The sequence below is a fragment of the Numida meleagris genome, chromosome 11 (assembly GCF_002078875.1).
Source record: "Numida meleagris isolate 19003 breed g44 Domestic line chromosome 11, NumMel1.0, whole genome shotgun sequence".
NCBI lineage: Eukaryota > Metazoa > Chordata > Aves > Galliformes > Numididae > Numida > Numida meleagris.
This window is the reverse complement of record NC_034419.1, coordinates 13,136,487-13,148,859: the sequence shown is the minus strand read 5'-3', so window position 1 is coordinate 13,148,859 and position 12,373 is coordinate 13,136,487. Positions and strand designations below refer to the sequence as shown.

At 48.1% G+C, this 12,373-nt stretch overlaps 1 protein-coding gene across 1 annotated transcript in view; it reads left to right on the top strand.

The window, feature by feature from the left end:
- The window catches only part of CADPS (calcium dependent secretion activator), a gene marked incomplete at its 5' end in the record, with an annotated part of 176,719 nt that overhangs the window by 151,636 nt on the left and 12,710 nt on the right, over positions 1-12,373 (top strand). Inside the window, 4 exon segments of the mRNA XM_021409345.1 lie at positions 645-719; positions 1,631-1,714; positions 5,434-5,466; positions 7,766-7,873. Of these exon segments, the coding sequence (XP_021265020.1) occupies positions 645-719; positions 1,631-1,714; positions 5,434-5,466; positions 7,766-7,873 (300 nt within the window).

Genomic DNA, 12,373 nt, shown 5'->3' with positions numbered 1-12,373 from the left:
ATTGCAGCAGAGCTCCCAAGCTGAGGAAGGTTTGGCATGTGCAGAAATTGGGCTGCATACACAGAGCTGCTGCAAGCAGTGGCTGTGGTCACCAGTGCTGAGCTGAGCCGCAGGGCTGCTACTGGGCAGAGCTCTGCACTTGCTGCCATCTTTTGCATGAGAAAAAAAAATTGGTCTTGGTTTGCGGGGTTTCTTTAAAATCTATTTTAGAATCACTGAGTGAAGCATTTGGACAAGTGCTTTACTTTAACCTCATACCTGCTGAACCCGATGCATGACGCATCTTTGAGTGCTCTGCTGAAGTAGACTGCAGAGCATCACCCCGGTGGTTCAGCCCATTGCAAACTCCCAGGCATGGCAGAGCCTCCCCTCCCATGTGTGGCCCCAGGAGCTGTGGGCATGCAGAGGAGGGAAGGGTTACCCATGCTCCATAAACTAATGGAGGATTTGCCTGGATTCAAAGTCTCTAAGTGTAAATAATCACAGGCCACTGTAGTGGAGCACACAAGATTCAGCTGCGTAGTTCTTCAGGCTAATACTGCTGCATGTTGTAGTTTGCCACAGGAAGACACTGATGACCATAAAGCTCTTGCCTGTAATCAATGCTAATGTTTTCCTCTGCCTTTCCTTTTATTTTTCTTTAGCACCAGTACCATTCAAAAATAGATGAACTAATTGAGGAAACTGTCAAAGAAATGATAACACTCCTTGTGGCAAAGGTAACCTTCAGCTTCAGGTGAAGTGATTCACTGCTAACATTGCTTTTTAATATGTGTTTCCATTAAAATATGACACATTAAGATGTTGAATTGGCTTCTTGTTTTTCACAGGAAAGATCATAAATCTCCCCGCCCTTTCATGATGACTCTTTGATGATTAGGAACTGCATGAGATGCAATTCACTGTTAGCAGGATTGGCGTGCTAGCCCAGAAGTGGTTTTAAAGAATGGGATTTCTATCTGTGGGGTACCAGCTTCAGCCCATGCAGTTGGGTGGCGCTGCTGCGTAGACGTTGGGTGTCATTCGAGGTGGTCACCGCCCCGTGATCACCATAGGGACTCAAGATCACCATATGCTTTCCTAAGAAATTCATTTAGAGGCAACAGTAGTGGGAAATGCATTCCCAAATGTCAGGTTTAATTGTTTGGAAATTGTGTTTTTTACCAGATTCAGCTCCTCTAGATCTGCTGCCAGCATTTCCCAAGGGGTGTTGTGTAGGTCTGGTATGCCGTGCTAACACACGGGGAGCTGGGAGGTAGCGAGGAAGATGGCAGGGTGTTTTTTCCTGTAGTTTCAAACTTTCTGAGAACAAGTCATCCCTATTATACAGTGGAGACCTTTAAACATATGCCAGTTGGATTATTCCACAAGAACAGCCATCTAGCTGCATGCTTGACACTGTGTACTGGAGCAAAGACCACCAGCTTCTTCCCTGGGAGAGGCTGTGCTGGTTGCCAGTGCCATGCTGCACCCACATCCCATCCCCACGTCCCATGGCCCCATGTGCGAGGCCGTGTTGTCCATCCCTTTGGCAATGCTGAGAGCTCCACTGGCTTCTCTGAAGCCAAACCTGATCTGTACACCCTTGTTCAACTATTAAAAATAATCTCATTGTTTTCTGTGTTTGTAGTTTGTCACCATTTTGGAAGGAGTCTTGGCCAAACTGTCTAGATACGATGAAGGAACTTTGTTTTCTTCTTTCCTGTCATTTACTGTAAGTACAGACAATATCTTCCTTTCTTTGTGTTTTTTTTTTAATTTTTTTTTTCCTGAGTTGTAATCTCCTGCTCTCCCTGGACTAGATCAGCTACATAATAATTATGCCATTCTGTGATATTTGGACACTGAAATCCCCACATGAGTTGGCAAACATCCTGCTCAGTACTTGGACACCCAAGAAGCATAGGTCATCATATTGTAGCATCGTGTAAAGATATGATCAGTCATCATTTGGGTTGGTGGAGTTCCTTCTGTTGAGGAAGCATATGAAGCTGCACTGTAAATTCAAGTTCCCTAGTTAAAGAAGTTGCTTCATTGCCACCTTGCATGACAGGTGTGTTCCCTTCATTCTTCTAGCCAGAACAGTGAGCATTTTAGGAAACAAAATAAAGGAAATCTGGGGAGTGCCATTTTTTTTCTAGAAAAGATAGCGGAAAATGCCCTAACCATAAGGTTATGCATAAGGTGCCTGATGTCATGTTTCTCCCCAGCACTGCAGAAGCAATCCTCATCTCATCACATTAGGTATTTACTAGAAGGGGACTGGACAAGAACAGCATCCAGGCAAAACTGGCCTCAGTATCCTCATGGGTTTAGCAATCTGAACTGCATTCCAGAAAGGGTTTTGGACAACTTTTTAAGGCAAACATGTAGTAGCTGATTTCCAAAGGTCTTCTGAAAGTGCAAGAGCACTTGGCTTCTCTCACTTGGGCTCGCAAAGGAGAGTGCATCCAAATGCGTGTGTGTCGGGTTGTTTGGAAAGTTGCACTGAAATTCCCATAGACTTCCACGGATGGTGAGTCCACCAGCTCCCTGGGCAGCCTGTTCCAATGTCTCACCACTCTTTCTGGGAATAATTCTTTCCTAATATCTGACTGGAACCTCCCCTGGCACAACTGAGGGCCATCTCCTCTCATCCTGTCACTGTTACCTGGGAAAAGAGGCTGACCCCCACCTCTTTGTGACCTCCTTTCAGGGAGTTGTAGAGAGCCATAATGTCTCCCCTGGGTCCCAGCAAGGAGTAAGAGGCACTGCAGAGGAGCAGCAGGGGGCTCCTTGCCAGGCAGGGAATGTCTCTCGCTTGGTCCCAGTGTTTGCTGGGAGGGCAGCTGGGATGCGCTGGGCAAGGAGAGGCTGAGGGACAGCCCTGACCGCACTGTGCTTGGGAAGCCTGCGCTGAGCAGCACCACTCCCTGCAACTCTCTGTGTTTAGTTTTTGCAGCGCTAAATACAGAAATTCTCTCTTGTTAGAGCATGCTTGCACCACCTCCCACGTTTTCCCTGTCTGAACAAATACAACAAAGTGTTATGGTCCAAGCCGCTGAGATCTAGGAAGCATTAGTCTCCCACCCCCTTCTCCCGACTTCTTTCAGCGCGTGTTTTCCAGGCTCTCGGCAAGTGGCATGTAACCGGGGGTCTTGTGACAGACAGTTTTATCACCTAGTAGGCTCTCCTCATTTCCAATTCTTGCCTCGAAATTCGAGATAAAATTAATGCATCTGTTGTCCTAATAAATTCTCACTAGCCACTTCCCCTTACGGAGCACTTTGAGAGGAAAATACCCTTCTAAATTTGGCCAGGCTTCTTTTTTTTTTTTTTTTTTTAATTTCTGTTTGTTGCCACATTCGAGTGCATCTCAGCAGCAGCAGCCCAGGCCCTGGATGGGTGTCTGCATCTGAAGCTCCACTGAGTCACAGGAATGACAGCTGCTAAAATTCCCTTTAATCTGGATGGCCTCCGTAGGCGGAGAATTACACCTACGGTAATTAAAACTAAAGACTGCATATTACCCGAGGGAGACAGAAGTAAAAGATCTTATTTTTGTTCTGCACAAAAATTGTATGGTAAACTGAGACGTTTCATGGCAAAGTCACATCGTTTGTGAAAAACGGCAGCCTAGCAAAAATCACACAACATCCGGCAGTTTGGAAATCTCACTGAATGTAGCCAAATCTGAGTTTAAAGAAAAACAAGTAATTATTCCGATTAAAGGGGAGTGGGCAGGAGAAGCAGCTCAGTTTTGTTGTGGGTGGAGGGGGGGGATGGCAGGAAGCTGCCTGAGCTATTCTCGCTGCCTCTTGGCTTGGGGGAAGGAGAGGCGGTGGCACTGGGCTGGGCCCAGCAGCGCAGCGCTCCCATCCAGGTTTCCCCTGGCTGCCCCAGGAGGGAGCAGTGAGGATAAATGCAGCCCCGGGGCCAGGTGCCCAGGCAGCTGCTGAGATACCTGCAGGCGAGGTGAGCGTCGCTGATTCGCAGGGAGCCAGCGCTTGGCACAGGTCTTACAGAATCGTAGCATCATTAAGGTTGGAAGAGGCCTCTAAGATCAGATAGTCCAACCATCAACCCATCACCACCGTGTCCGCTAAACCATGTCCCTCAGTGCCTCATCTGCCTTTTTCTTGAAAACCTCCAGGGATGGTGACTCCACCAGCTCCCTGTTTCACCACTTGCTTGGCAGCACATGGCTGGGACCTGCCCTGTACCCCTGCAACCCTCTCTGCCTCCAGGAGCCAGCGCTGGGGATGGCCCCATAGCCCCCCCTGCCCTCCCTGCACCTGCTGCCCAGGCACTGCGAGTGCTCGCAGCGTTCACCTCAGCAATTACCACCAGTCTGGTCTTTTGTATCGCCTCATTGTGCTTAATTATGCACCCCCCACACACACCATATGAGTACTTCCACCCACTCTCACATTCTGTCTCACACATACATTCATTCTCTCATTCGGGACACATAATTTATTCATCCCAAGATGCAACTGTGTGCGTGTTATATTTAGGCTGTTTTAATGGTAGCTTTAGAAATATTTAAAAGCAGGTGAGCTTTTACACCCAAACAAAGATGGCCGGCAACGCTTCCCCTAATTAAAAGCAGAAGCGTTGTGGAAAATCCCAGCTAGACACTTTCTAGACACGGTGCCTTATGCTGCAGTGGTGAAAGGGTCTCTCTGGCCAGCTGGGAGCTGCTCAGTTGGAAAAGTTGGACCTGGCCTTCAGGGCCACCCTGCCACGTGTGCCAGGCAACAGGCAACCACATTTGGGGTCTGAAGGGCTCAGGAGGACACTGCAGAGTGCAGCGTCCTCCCTGCGGTACCCTCCAGAAAATAGCATCTGTAAAAAGGGGAGAAAAAAAGTTGTCGGGTATCCTCATGTCGCAGTCCATGGTCAGGAGGCTGAGAAGCTTTGTGGTGCTGTTCTGGTGCACGATGTGAGCGTGCTGTCCTGATGCCAAAGCACCACAGGTGCGAGGCGGGATGCACGTGGGCACAGTGCTCGCGTTGGAGCCCACGGCTGTGTCACCCCACACAGAGATGCAGTGCTTGTCGGGGCCACCCCTGCACCCTTGGGCTCAGCTCCCACGGGGACAGTCACTGCCTGGAGTGACACGTGGCGTTGGGTAGTGAACGAAGCCCCCCGGGCCAGTAACAGTGTGTCCTGATGAAACGCATCTTCTACTCGCTTCAGGAGAGGAGGGAGAAGCGCAACGCCCGCACTCATCCATTGCTATTAGAGCCTGAAGAGCAGTGAAGGTACCTCTCCCAAACAACAGCATCACCCTTCCCTGTTATTTTAGGTGGGAAGCGTACTTTCTGTCATCCTTTTCCCCCTACTCAGCACTGTATTGTCCTGAGGCTTTGGCTATAGAGCTATTGCTGCTGTTTAAAGGAAAAGCCTGAAAGCGTATTGGTGGTGACTCTGTTCTTGTTCCTTTTACAGGTGAAGGCTGCTTCCAAATACGTGGATGTACCCGTAAGCGCAATTTAAACAACTTCTGTATAGTAAATTGCTTTGTGCTTTGTTTTATGGCATGTGTAGCGACCCACATTACACATTAACAGCCAAGACTGAACCATTGGCCCTCACACTTCTAACATTTGAACTGGAAAGAATGTCTCTATGATGTTATTAAGGAGCATTTGCCCTCTTACAGAGACCTGTGAGGCTCTTCAGGCACTGCTTTGCAGGTGGTGGCAAAAAGGTACCACCGTTATGCAATTGGCTTGAGTTGCATTAAAAATAATGAAAAAAAAAAAAAGTTGAAGATAAAAACAAGAGCGGTGCATTCTGTTAATTCCTCATTTGGACTTGTGCAAATTACAGAACAATTTCCAAACAAAAAGGTCCAGACATGTTAGAACTGAGCCAACACACGTCTAACACATTCACTAATCTATTTTATTTTTGTTCTTCTAATTGTTGGTTTATTTCACTCTTTTAGAAAAAATGACTTTATTATTACTTTTGCGAAATGGTGATGGACTAGCAACATGTGTTTGGGAAATTGTTAATGAAAATAATTTTTTACTTTTTTTCTGTAACTGGTATAGAAAAATTACATATCGTCAACTCTAATTAGACCTTGATTCATAAGGAAAAGAGCCCTTAATGTCCTTAGAGCGCTTAACTTGCCAGAAACATACAGTTAAATGGAGTTGAAGTATAATTTGTTAATGTTGGATGGAATAGGGGGTTACTGTTACGTTATCGACAGAGAGGCAATTACAAATGAAAAATATTAGTCCTTAATATAGCACACAAATCCTGCATTCAGTCCAGCTGGTCTGTGTACATCGGGAGTGACTCAGTTGAGTTTGGTGGCCTGTGTTTGTAGTGGACAGGCATCTAATGTGGATGCAGTTGGGCTGCATGTTTTCACGTGACAATGTGACAAATATGTCGGGCATCTTGGGCTGCGTCTTTCACACTCTTTCTCCCAAGATAGACTTTTCCAGCAAAATGACTGCACCTTTAGTCCAGCATGGAGAAGACAAGCTCTTGAACACCAAGAGCTCTAGGTTGCTTTGAGGTATCCCAGCGCAGAGATCTGCGTCTCGTTGTCTTTGAGCGGTAGAAACAAGTTGCGTTGGAGGGAGGGGCCCAGAATTCGTTTTTCATGTCCTAGCAAATGTGGAGATTCTTTATTTGACATTCCTTGTCACTCAAGCGCATTTTAATATTAGTCACCAGGAGTCTGAGCGTAGAACTGTTGTTTTGGGGCACCCAACGTAGGAGATGATGTCAAATCCATGTGGTCTCTCCCACACCAACGGCAGTTTTCTCCCACTTGCTCTCTTGAATGTTTGCACTGGTTCTGACGAAATCAGCAGCCAGCCCCACACAACTCCCACCCCACTGCCAGCGAGCACCGCCGTGCTGCTTCAGGTCCCTGTTGTAGGGGAAAAGAGGGGAAACGTGGTTGAGCAGATACCAGCCGGTTAAACCTAGTTCGGCAGGCACTGCTGCTATTGCCCGACACAAAGCATTGCCCTTCAGTGCCACCTTGCACGATCAGCCTGCTGAAAATTGCTTGAAAGTGTAACACTTGACTACTGCCACATTTGTTTGTCCTCATTGTTTTTCAAATTAATACCTTGTCATTGTTTCAGTAGGTGTTAAGAAATGTTACTGGCTTCCCAAGGGCCGAGCGCTGGCCCTTCGCTTGATAATTGTTTGCTTTGTGTTAGAAAACTCCCTTCCTACTGCTTTCCAAACTGTCCTCATTTTCACCCTGGAAATTACACAGATGTGTTAACTAACTTCAATTTGCAGCGGCTGACAATCGTATCTTGCAGAGAAACGATACTCTGTGATCTGAGGTAAATCACAGTAATGGAAACTAATGACACTAGTTATTAACAAACTTACAATGTGCCATGGAAATTTAAGATTTTGTGGCAGCTCTTGTAATGAGTCGTGTTACAGTATTTTAATGGCTTTCCTTTGAGGTAAGTTGGATTTCAATACATCAAGCAACATGAACTCAAACAGGATTTTTTTTGTTTTTTTAAGCATTTTCCCCTCCGCTGGCCTCAGTTCCCATTTTCCTTAGGGAAATGCTCTTATCCCTGTCTGGTGTCATTGCATGGCTCCGTGCTGGGCATGGGCACGCTGTCCTATCCCCGTCACAGCAGGTAAGGAAGGGGCGAATTGCACGAGGACGGCAGGAGAGAGCCAGAGGAAGAGAGGCAGTGCTGAGGGGATGCGGAGGAGCTGCTCCTGCGACGTGCTCATGGTTTTCTCTCTCTCTCTCTTCTCTTCCACCATACAGAAGCCGGGGATGGATGTTGCTGATGCCTATGTGACATTTGTCCGCCACTCTCAGGATGTCCTGCGTGATAAGGTCAATGAGGAGATGTATATAGAAAGGTTATTTGATGTAAGTAAATGCCTTCTCCTCCTTGGACATCAAGCAGGAGAGACCCAAAATGTGACAAAATAAGACAGGAGGATAAGTCACATTTTGAGAAAATTTATTGGTTATAGCTTTAAAAAATAAAGAAATCCTTCCTTTCTTTCTGACTAAGGCTCGTATCTGCTCTCTGCCTGCTTTAAATCTCTACTCTAGTGTACTGTGTCTTGGTCTGTCTGTGCCTGGATTTTAAGGGAACAGCATCTTCTAAGAGAGCCCTGACTGTATTTAAGCTTGTGGAAAATCTCTCTGTAACGGCACATCTCGGTCATTGTTCTCAGTGTGAAAATTGGAGCCCTTTTGCTGCGGGCCATCTCCTGTGCACAACTCACAACGTTTGTCACTGACGAGATCTCCAAAACTGGCAGCAAACCGTGTGTACCAAATTTTAGTTTAAAAAGCTAACAGCGCACTGCTGGTTGGGAGTGGACATTGTGGAGCTCCGTGACGTGGTGCCTGACACCAAAGATCAGGTTCAGACACGGTTTCCGTGGTCTCAGCGCCGTGGCAGGAAGCTGCCCCAGGTGTTCAGGCTTTTTTTCTTATTGCACGGGATAAATTCGTCAGCCTGTGAGAGAACAGTGACCTGTGATGCCCATTTGTTTTGGGTTTGGATGCATGTTAACCAATATATGTTTCTGCTGCTACTGTTGTGTTACGGCCTTTCTGTCCTCGTAGCTGTTCTATAGCAAAGGTTTTCTGCTAATGGCCAGCCTGTAGCATTAGTGTCTCGGTCTCTTCTAGGGTATTTGTCCAAACAGCGATTTCTGTTCGAAGCAGCTTCTGTTCCCCTCTCCTCCCTCCCCTCTCTCTGCAGTGCCATCTCCAGCTCCCGGCTCTGGCACTGTCACAATCTGACTCGCTTTCTCTACTCGCTCGTTTGCTTCCTCAGTGTGTAGGGAGAGCTGCTTTCCTTCCAGCCAACCTCCTCCTTTACTCGATCTCTCTCTTTCTGCGCATTTTCTTTCCCTTGGAAACCTCTTCCTCCTTCTTAATTCCCACTCTTTCTTTCCCCCGTCCCCTCCCGGATTAAAATGGAACTTATCTCTCATGTCAAATGTTTTATCACATTATATCAAGTGGCATGAATTAGAGTCAAATAATCTTACTGTGTACATCTACTAGCATGACCCATATCCACTGAGAACGCCTCATTCATGCACGGAGCGCAGCCCATCGAGCAGGCACGGGGAGGAAAAAAACAAAACACAAAAACAAAAGCCTGTCGCTTCCATCTGCAGCAGGCCTGCGAGTGCACTGCTCGCTTGTGGGGAAATGCATTCCACGAGCGGTTAGATTTCCAGAGCTCATCTGGACTGTTCTTTTCAATGCCCACACTGCCTTTTCCCTCATCGTTTCCCTATGATTCACAGTTGGTGTGTTTATACCCTTTGGGCCATTATTTCCAATTTTCCAAAAGCTGTAATTAGCACAAATATTGATTTCAGTTTGATCCGTTCGTACTTAGTTTTACCAAGCCATGTTTTAAACAAATTAACTGTGACAACAAAAAAAAAGAGCAGCTACCTTGGTGGAAAGCAAGAAGTGCAAAATCTTTCCTTCCCTCCCTGCTTCCCACGAGTCTCCCTGGTCCCTTTGGAGGGAGGTAACCTCAAGGTGGGACGCGGTGCCACGCGTTTTACCCACGCAATGTGCTGGGGGCTGAGGTTGGCAGGGAGGGAAAGGACGCAGCTAGCACGGAGCCCAGCACAAACAAAGGGTCCTCAGGCTCTGCTGGTCCTGCTTCCTAGAGCAGGAGTAGGTGTGAGCTGTCTTTTTGTTAAGATGGAGGAATAGCCACAAATGGTCTTTGCGGTGTTGAATTGGACTTGGTTCTGGTTTTGTTCTCGCTCCCTCTGGTGCAACTGCGGAGCAATCCTCTCAGCTTGGGGGTTCCTCCGAGCAATGGGATTATTAACATGTTGGAGGTTGAGTTTGGTGCTCGCTCCACCCGGGTGAGCCCTGCTTTGGGCTGCCAGGTGGCAGTGCGGTGCTGGTGGCAGGTAGACCCCTCTGGCTGCAGTATAGGGCTCAGGTGCCTTTCTGTGCCATTAAAAAAAGACTTCTGTCTTTTTTTGGCAGTGGAAGAGCAGCGTTGCTTGGGTTGTGGCTGCCTCCTGCATGCTTAGTGGGGTTTGCAGCCCAGGGTTGTTCCCAGTCGCCCCATCTCCCTGCAGCCCTGCCCAGCGTTTCCATTCATTTCCCTCTTTGTTTCCTCCCCGTAGCAGAGGCTGCAGAGTGCCATCTCCCAACAGAAGCTGGGTTAATCCGTGGGTTTGGGCATTTTACACCATTTCTTAGCTCTGAAATCAAGTCTCTTTCCCTGCACCCCTCCCTCTACTGCAACGCGGGACTGTGCTCTTTGGGGGATGCTGCTGTTTGTGGGAGATGGTTGTAATATTTCTGTGTGGTCTGTGCATTAATCCTCTTCATTCTGCAAATTAGTCAGGGTTGGGTGGGTTTTTTTTTTTCCCCAAAATAGAGTCATCGTCTTAATTTTAAAAATCTGTATTCTTGGGATCATTGAACGAACAGATTGATCGTGGAGTTCTGCTGGTAATCAAAACCTAACTAGCTTTTTGGCAGTGCTGTTTACTGCAGAGTAACATGACTTATTTACTTGGCCTGGCTCACTAATTTGATAACATTTAAAGCTAAAACACTGTAATAAGGCCCCGTTGGTGCAGAGCACTGGTAGCAGAGGAGTTTAAGAATAGAATCGTGGCGTGCAGCCCTTCCCCGAGGTTCTGTGTGCTTTGGGACTGAGCCGCTGCGATGCTTTGCGGCGGCACTGAGGGATCTCAAACTCTGTTCTGTGCTGATGGAGAAACCAAAACCGCATCCTTCTTCCCAGGGGGATGGGGGCTGAGCTGCAGGATGGGAGTGTTTAAAGGTGATTTGGAGTCTTCGACCAATCCCGCAGAATTCAGTTCCCCTTTGGCTCTGGGCACTCACATTCGGTAGGATCTGAGTTCGTGCATCCACGGTCTTCTCTGAAGGCAGCAGGAGTTGCGCTTGCACAAGCTGTGCACTAGTGGAAGTCGCTTAGACATGTGCATGCATGTGTGCCCTTCGGTGCGCACTACTTAGGTTTCAACCCGCCAGAATCGATGCGATGCGGAGGGCGAATGGCTGGAAAGTAGGTAGTGTGGGTGCCAGCCTCATCAGCTGGTGCACGCAGCGGGCACACGGAGCAGGAGCACTCCCTGCCCGGCCGCGGCTGAGCAGCACGGAGACAAAAGGCTCCGAACGCCGGCAAGCCGCCCGCCATCCTCGAATTCCAGCATCCCGCCGCAGTCTCTAAATAGCGCAGATGGCATTTTTCTCTCTGATGATTAATGCAATATCTTACCGGAAAAAAAAAAAAAAAAAAGCCACCAACAAAAACATGCTTTTGATATGAGAGATCAAAACACCAAGAGAAGCTCCTAAGATTGCGAGGACCTAAAAAAAAAAAATTAATTTATTTTTTTTCCTCCTTGTACTTCTTGAAGACACCAGCCTGAGTAGAAGATAAGGATTAAGGCAGATACGCTTAGTGCCGGTTCATCTGCTTAAATCTAGCAGTCCCTGAGATCAGTGATTAAAAAGCCATCTCTGACTTTGATGAAATCCACTGCCACGGTAATTCTGTGCCTCTGATAGCTTTCTTATGGGCCCACGTCTGCCTAAACCGGACATGGAAAACATTTCACTGGAGATGATACGTGGATTATATGGGTCAATTATACACTTAATCTGGCTTCTGGGGATTAAGTGTGCATGGATTGACCCCGCATATTTGGCTTGTCCTTGGCAGTTATCAGATCAGGAAGGTTGCCTTTACCAAAAAGTCTGGTAAGAACTTAATCACGTAGTGATACCGTGCGGGAGGCGGCAGCGCTGCTTGGTGCACAGGCACTTCTGCCACTTCACTGTCACCGTGTTCTGCTCCCTTGAAGGTCTGTGGCACCAGGCGGAGCATTTCCCATGAAACAAGCGAGTGAGCCCCTGCGTGTCTGCAGGGCAAAGGCGATTTCTTATCTTGGTGTCAGGGTGGCATCAGCGGGGTCTGGGGGCTCGCTCTGCCCCAGCTCATTGCAGAAGGGACAGTCAGCAAAGTCCTCTGCAGCAGCAAAGGAGCGACCAGGCAAGGTCAGCAGGGGAGCAGCCTCAGGCTCAGGCCAGGGGCCACCCCCAGGGCTCAGGCTGGGGCAGGGCTTTGCTCCGCTCTGCGGTTCCGCAGGCAGCAGTGCTGTCCCAGTGTCGCACCTCTTGGGGAAGAGCACTTGCTTTTTCCCAGCCAAGAGCGCAGCAGGAGCGCCAGGCTGGTGCCACAGCTCAGGACTGTCTGCTGTGAGCTGGCTGCTGAGTGCCAGGGGTGGTAAGCTGGAAGGATGCAGGGAACTGTGGAAGTCTTCCTAAAATCAGAGCTCTCAACTTCAGCGCGGTTCCCGCTTGGATGTGCAGTTCCCGCTTGGGTGCTGG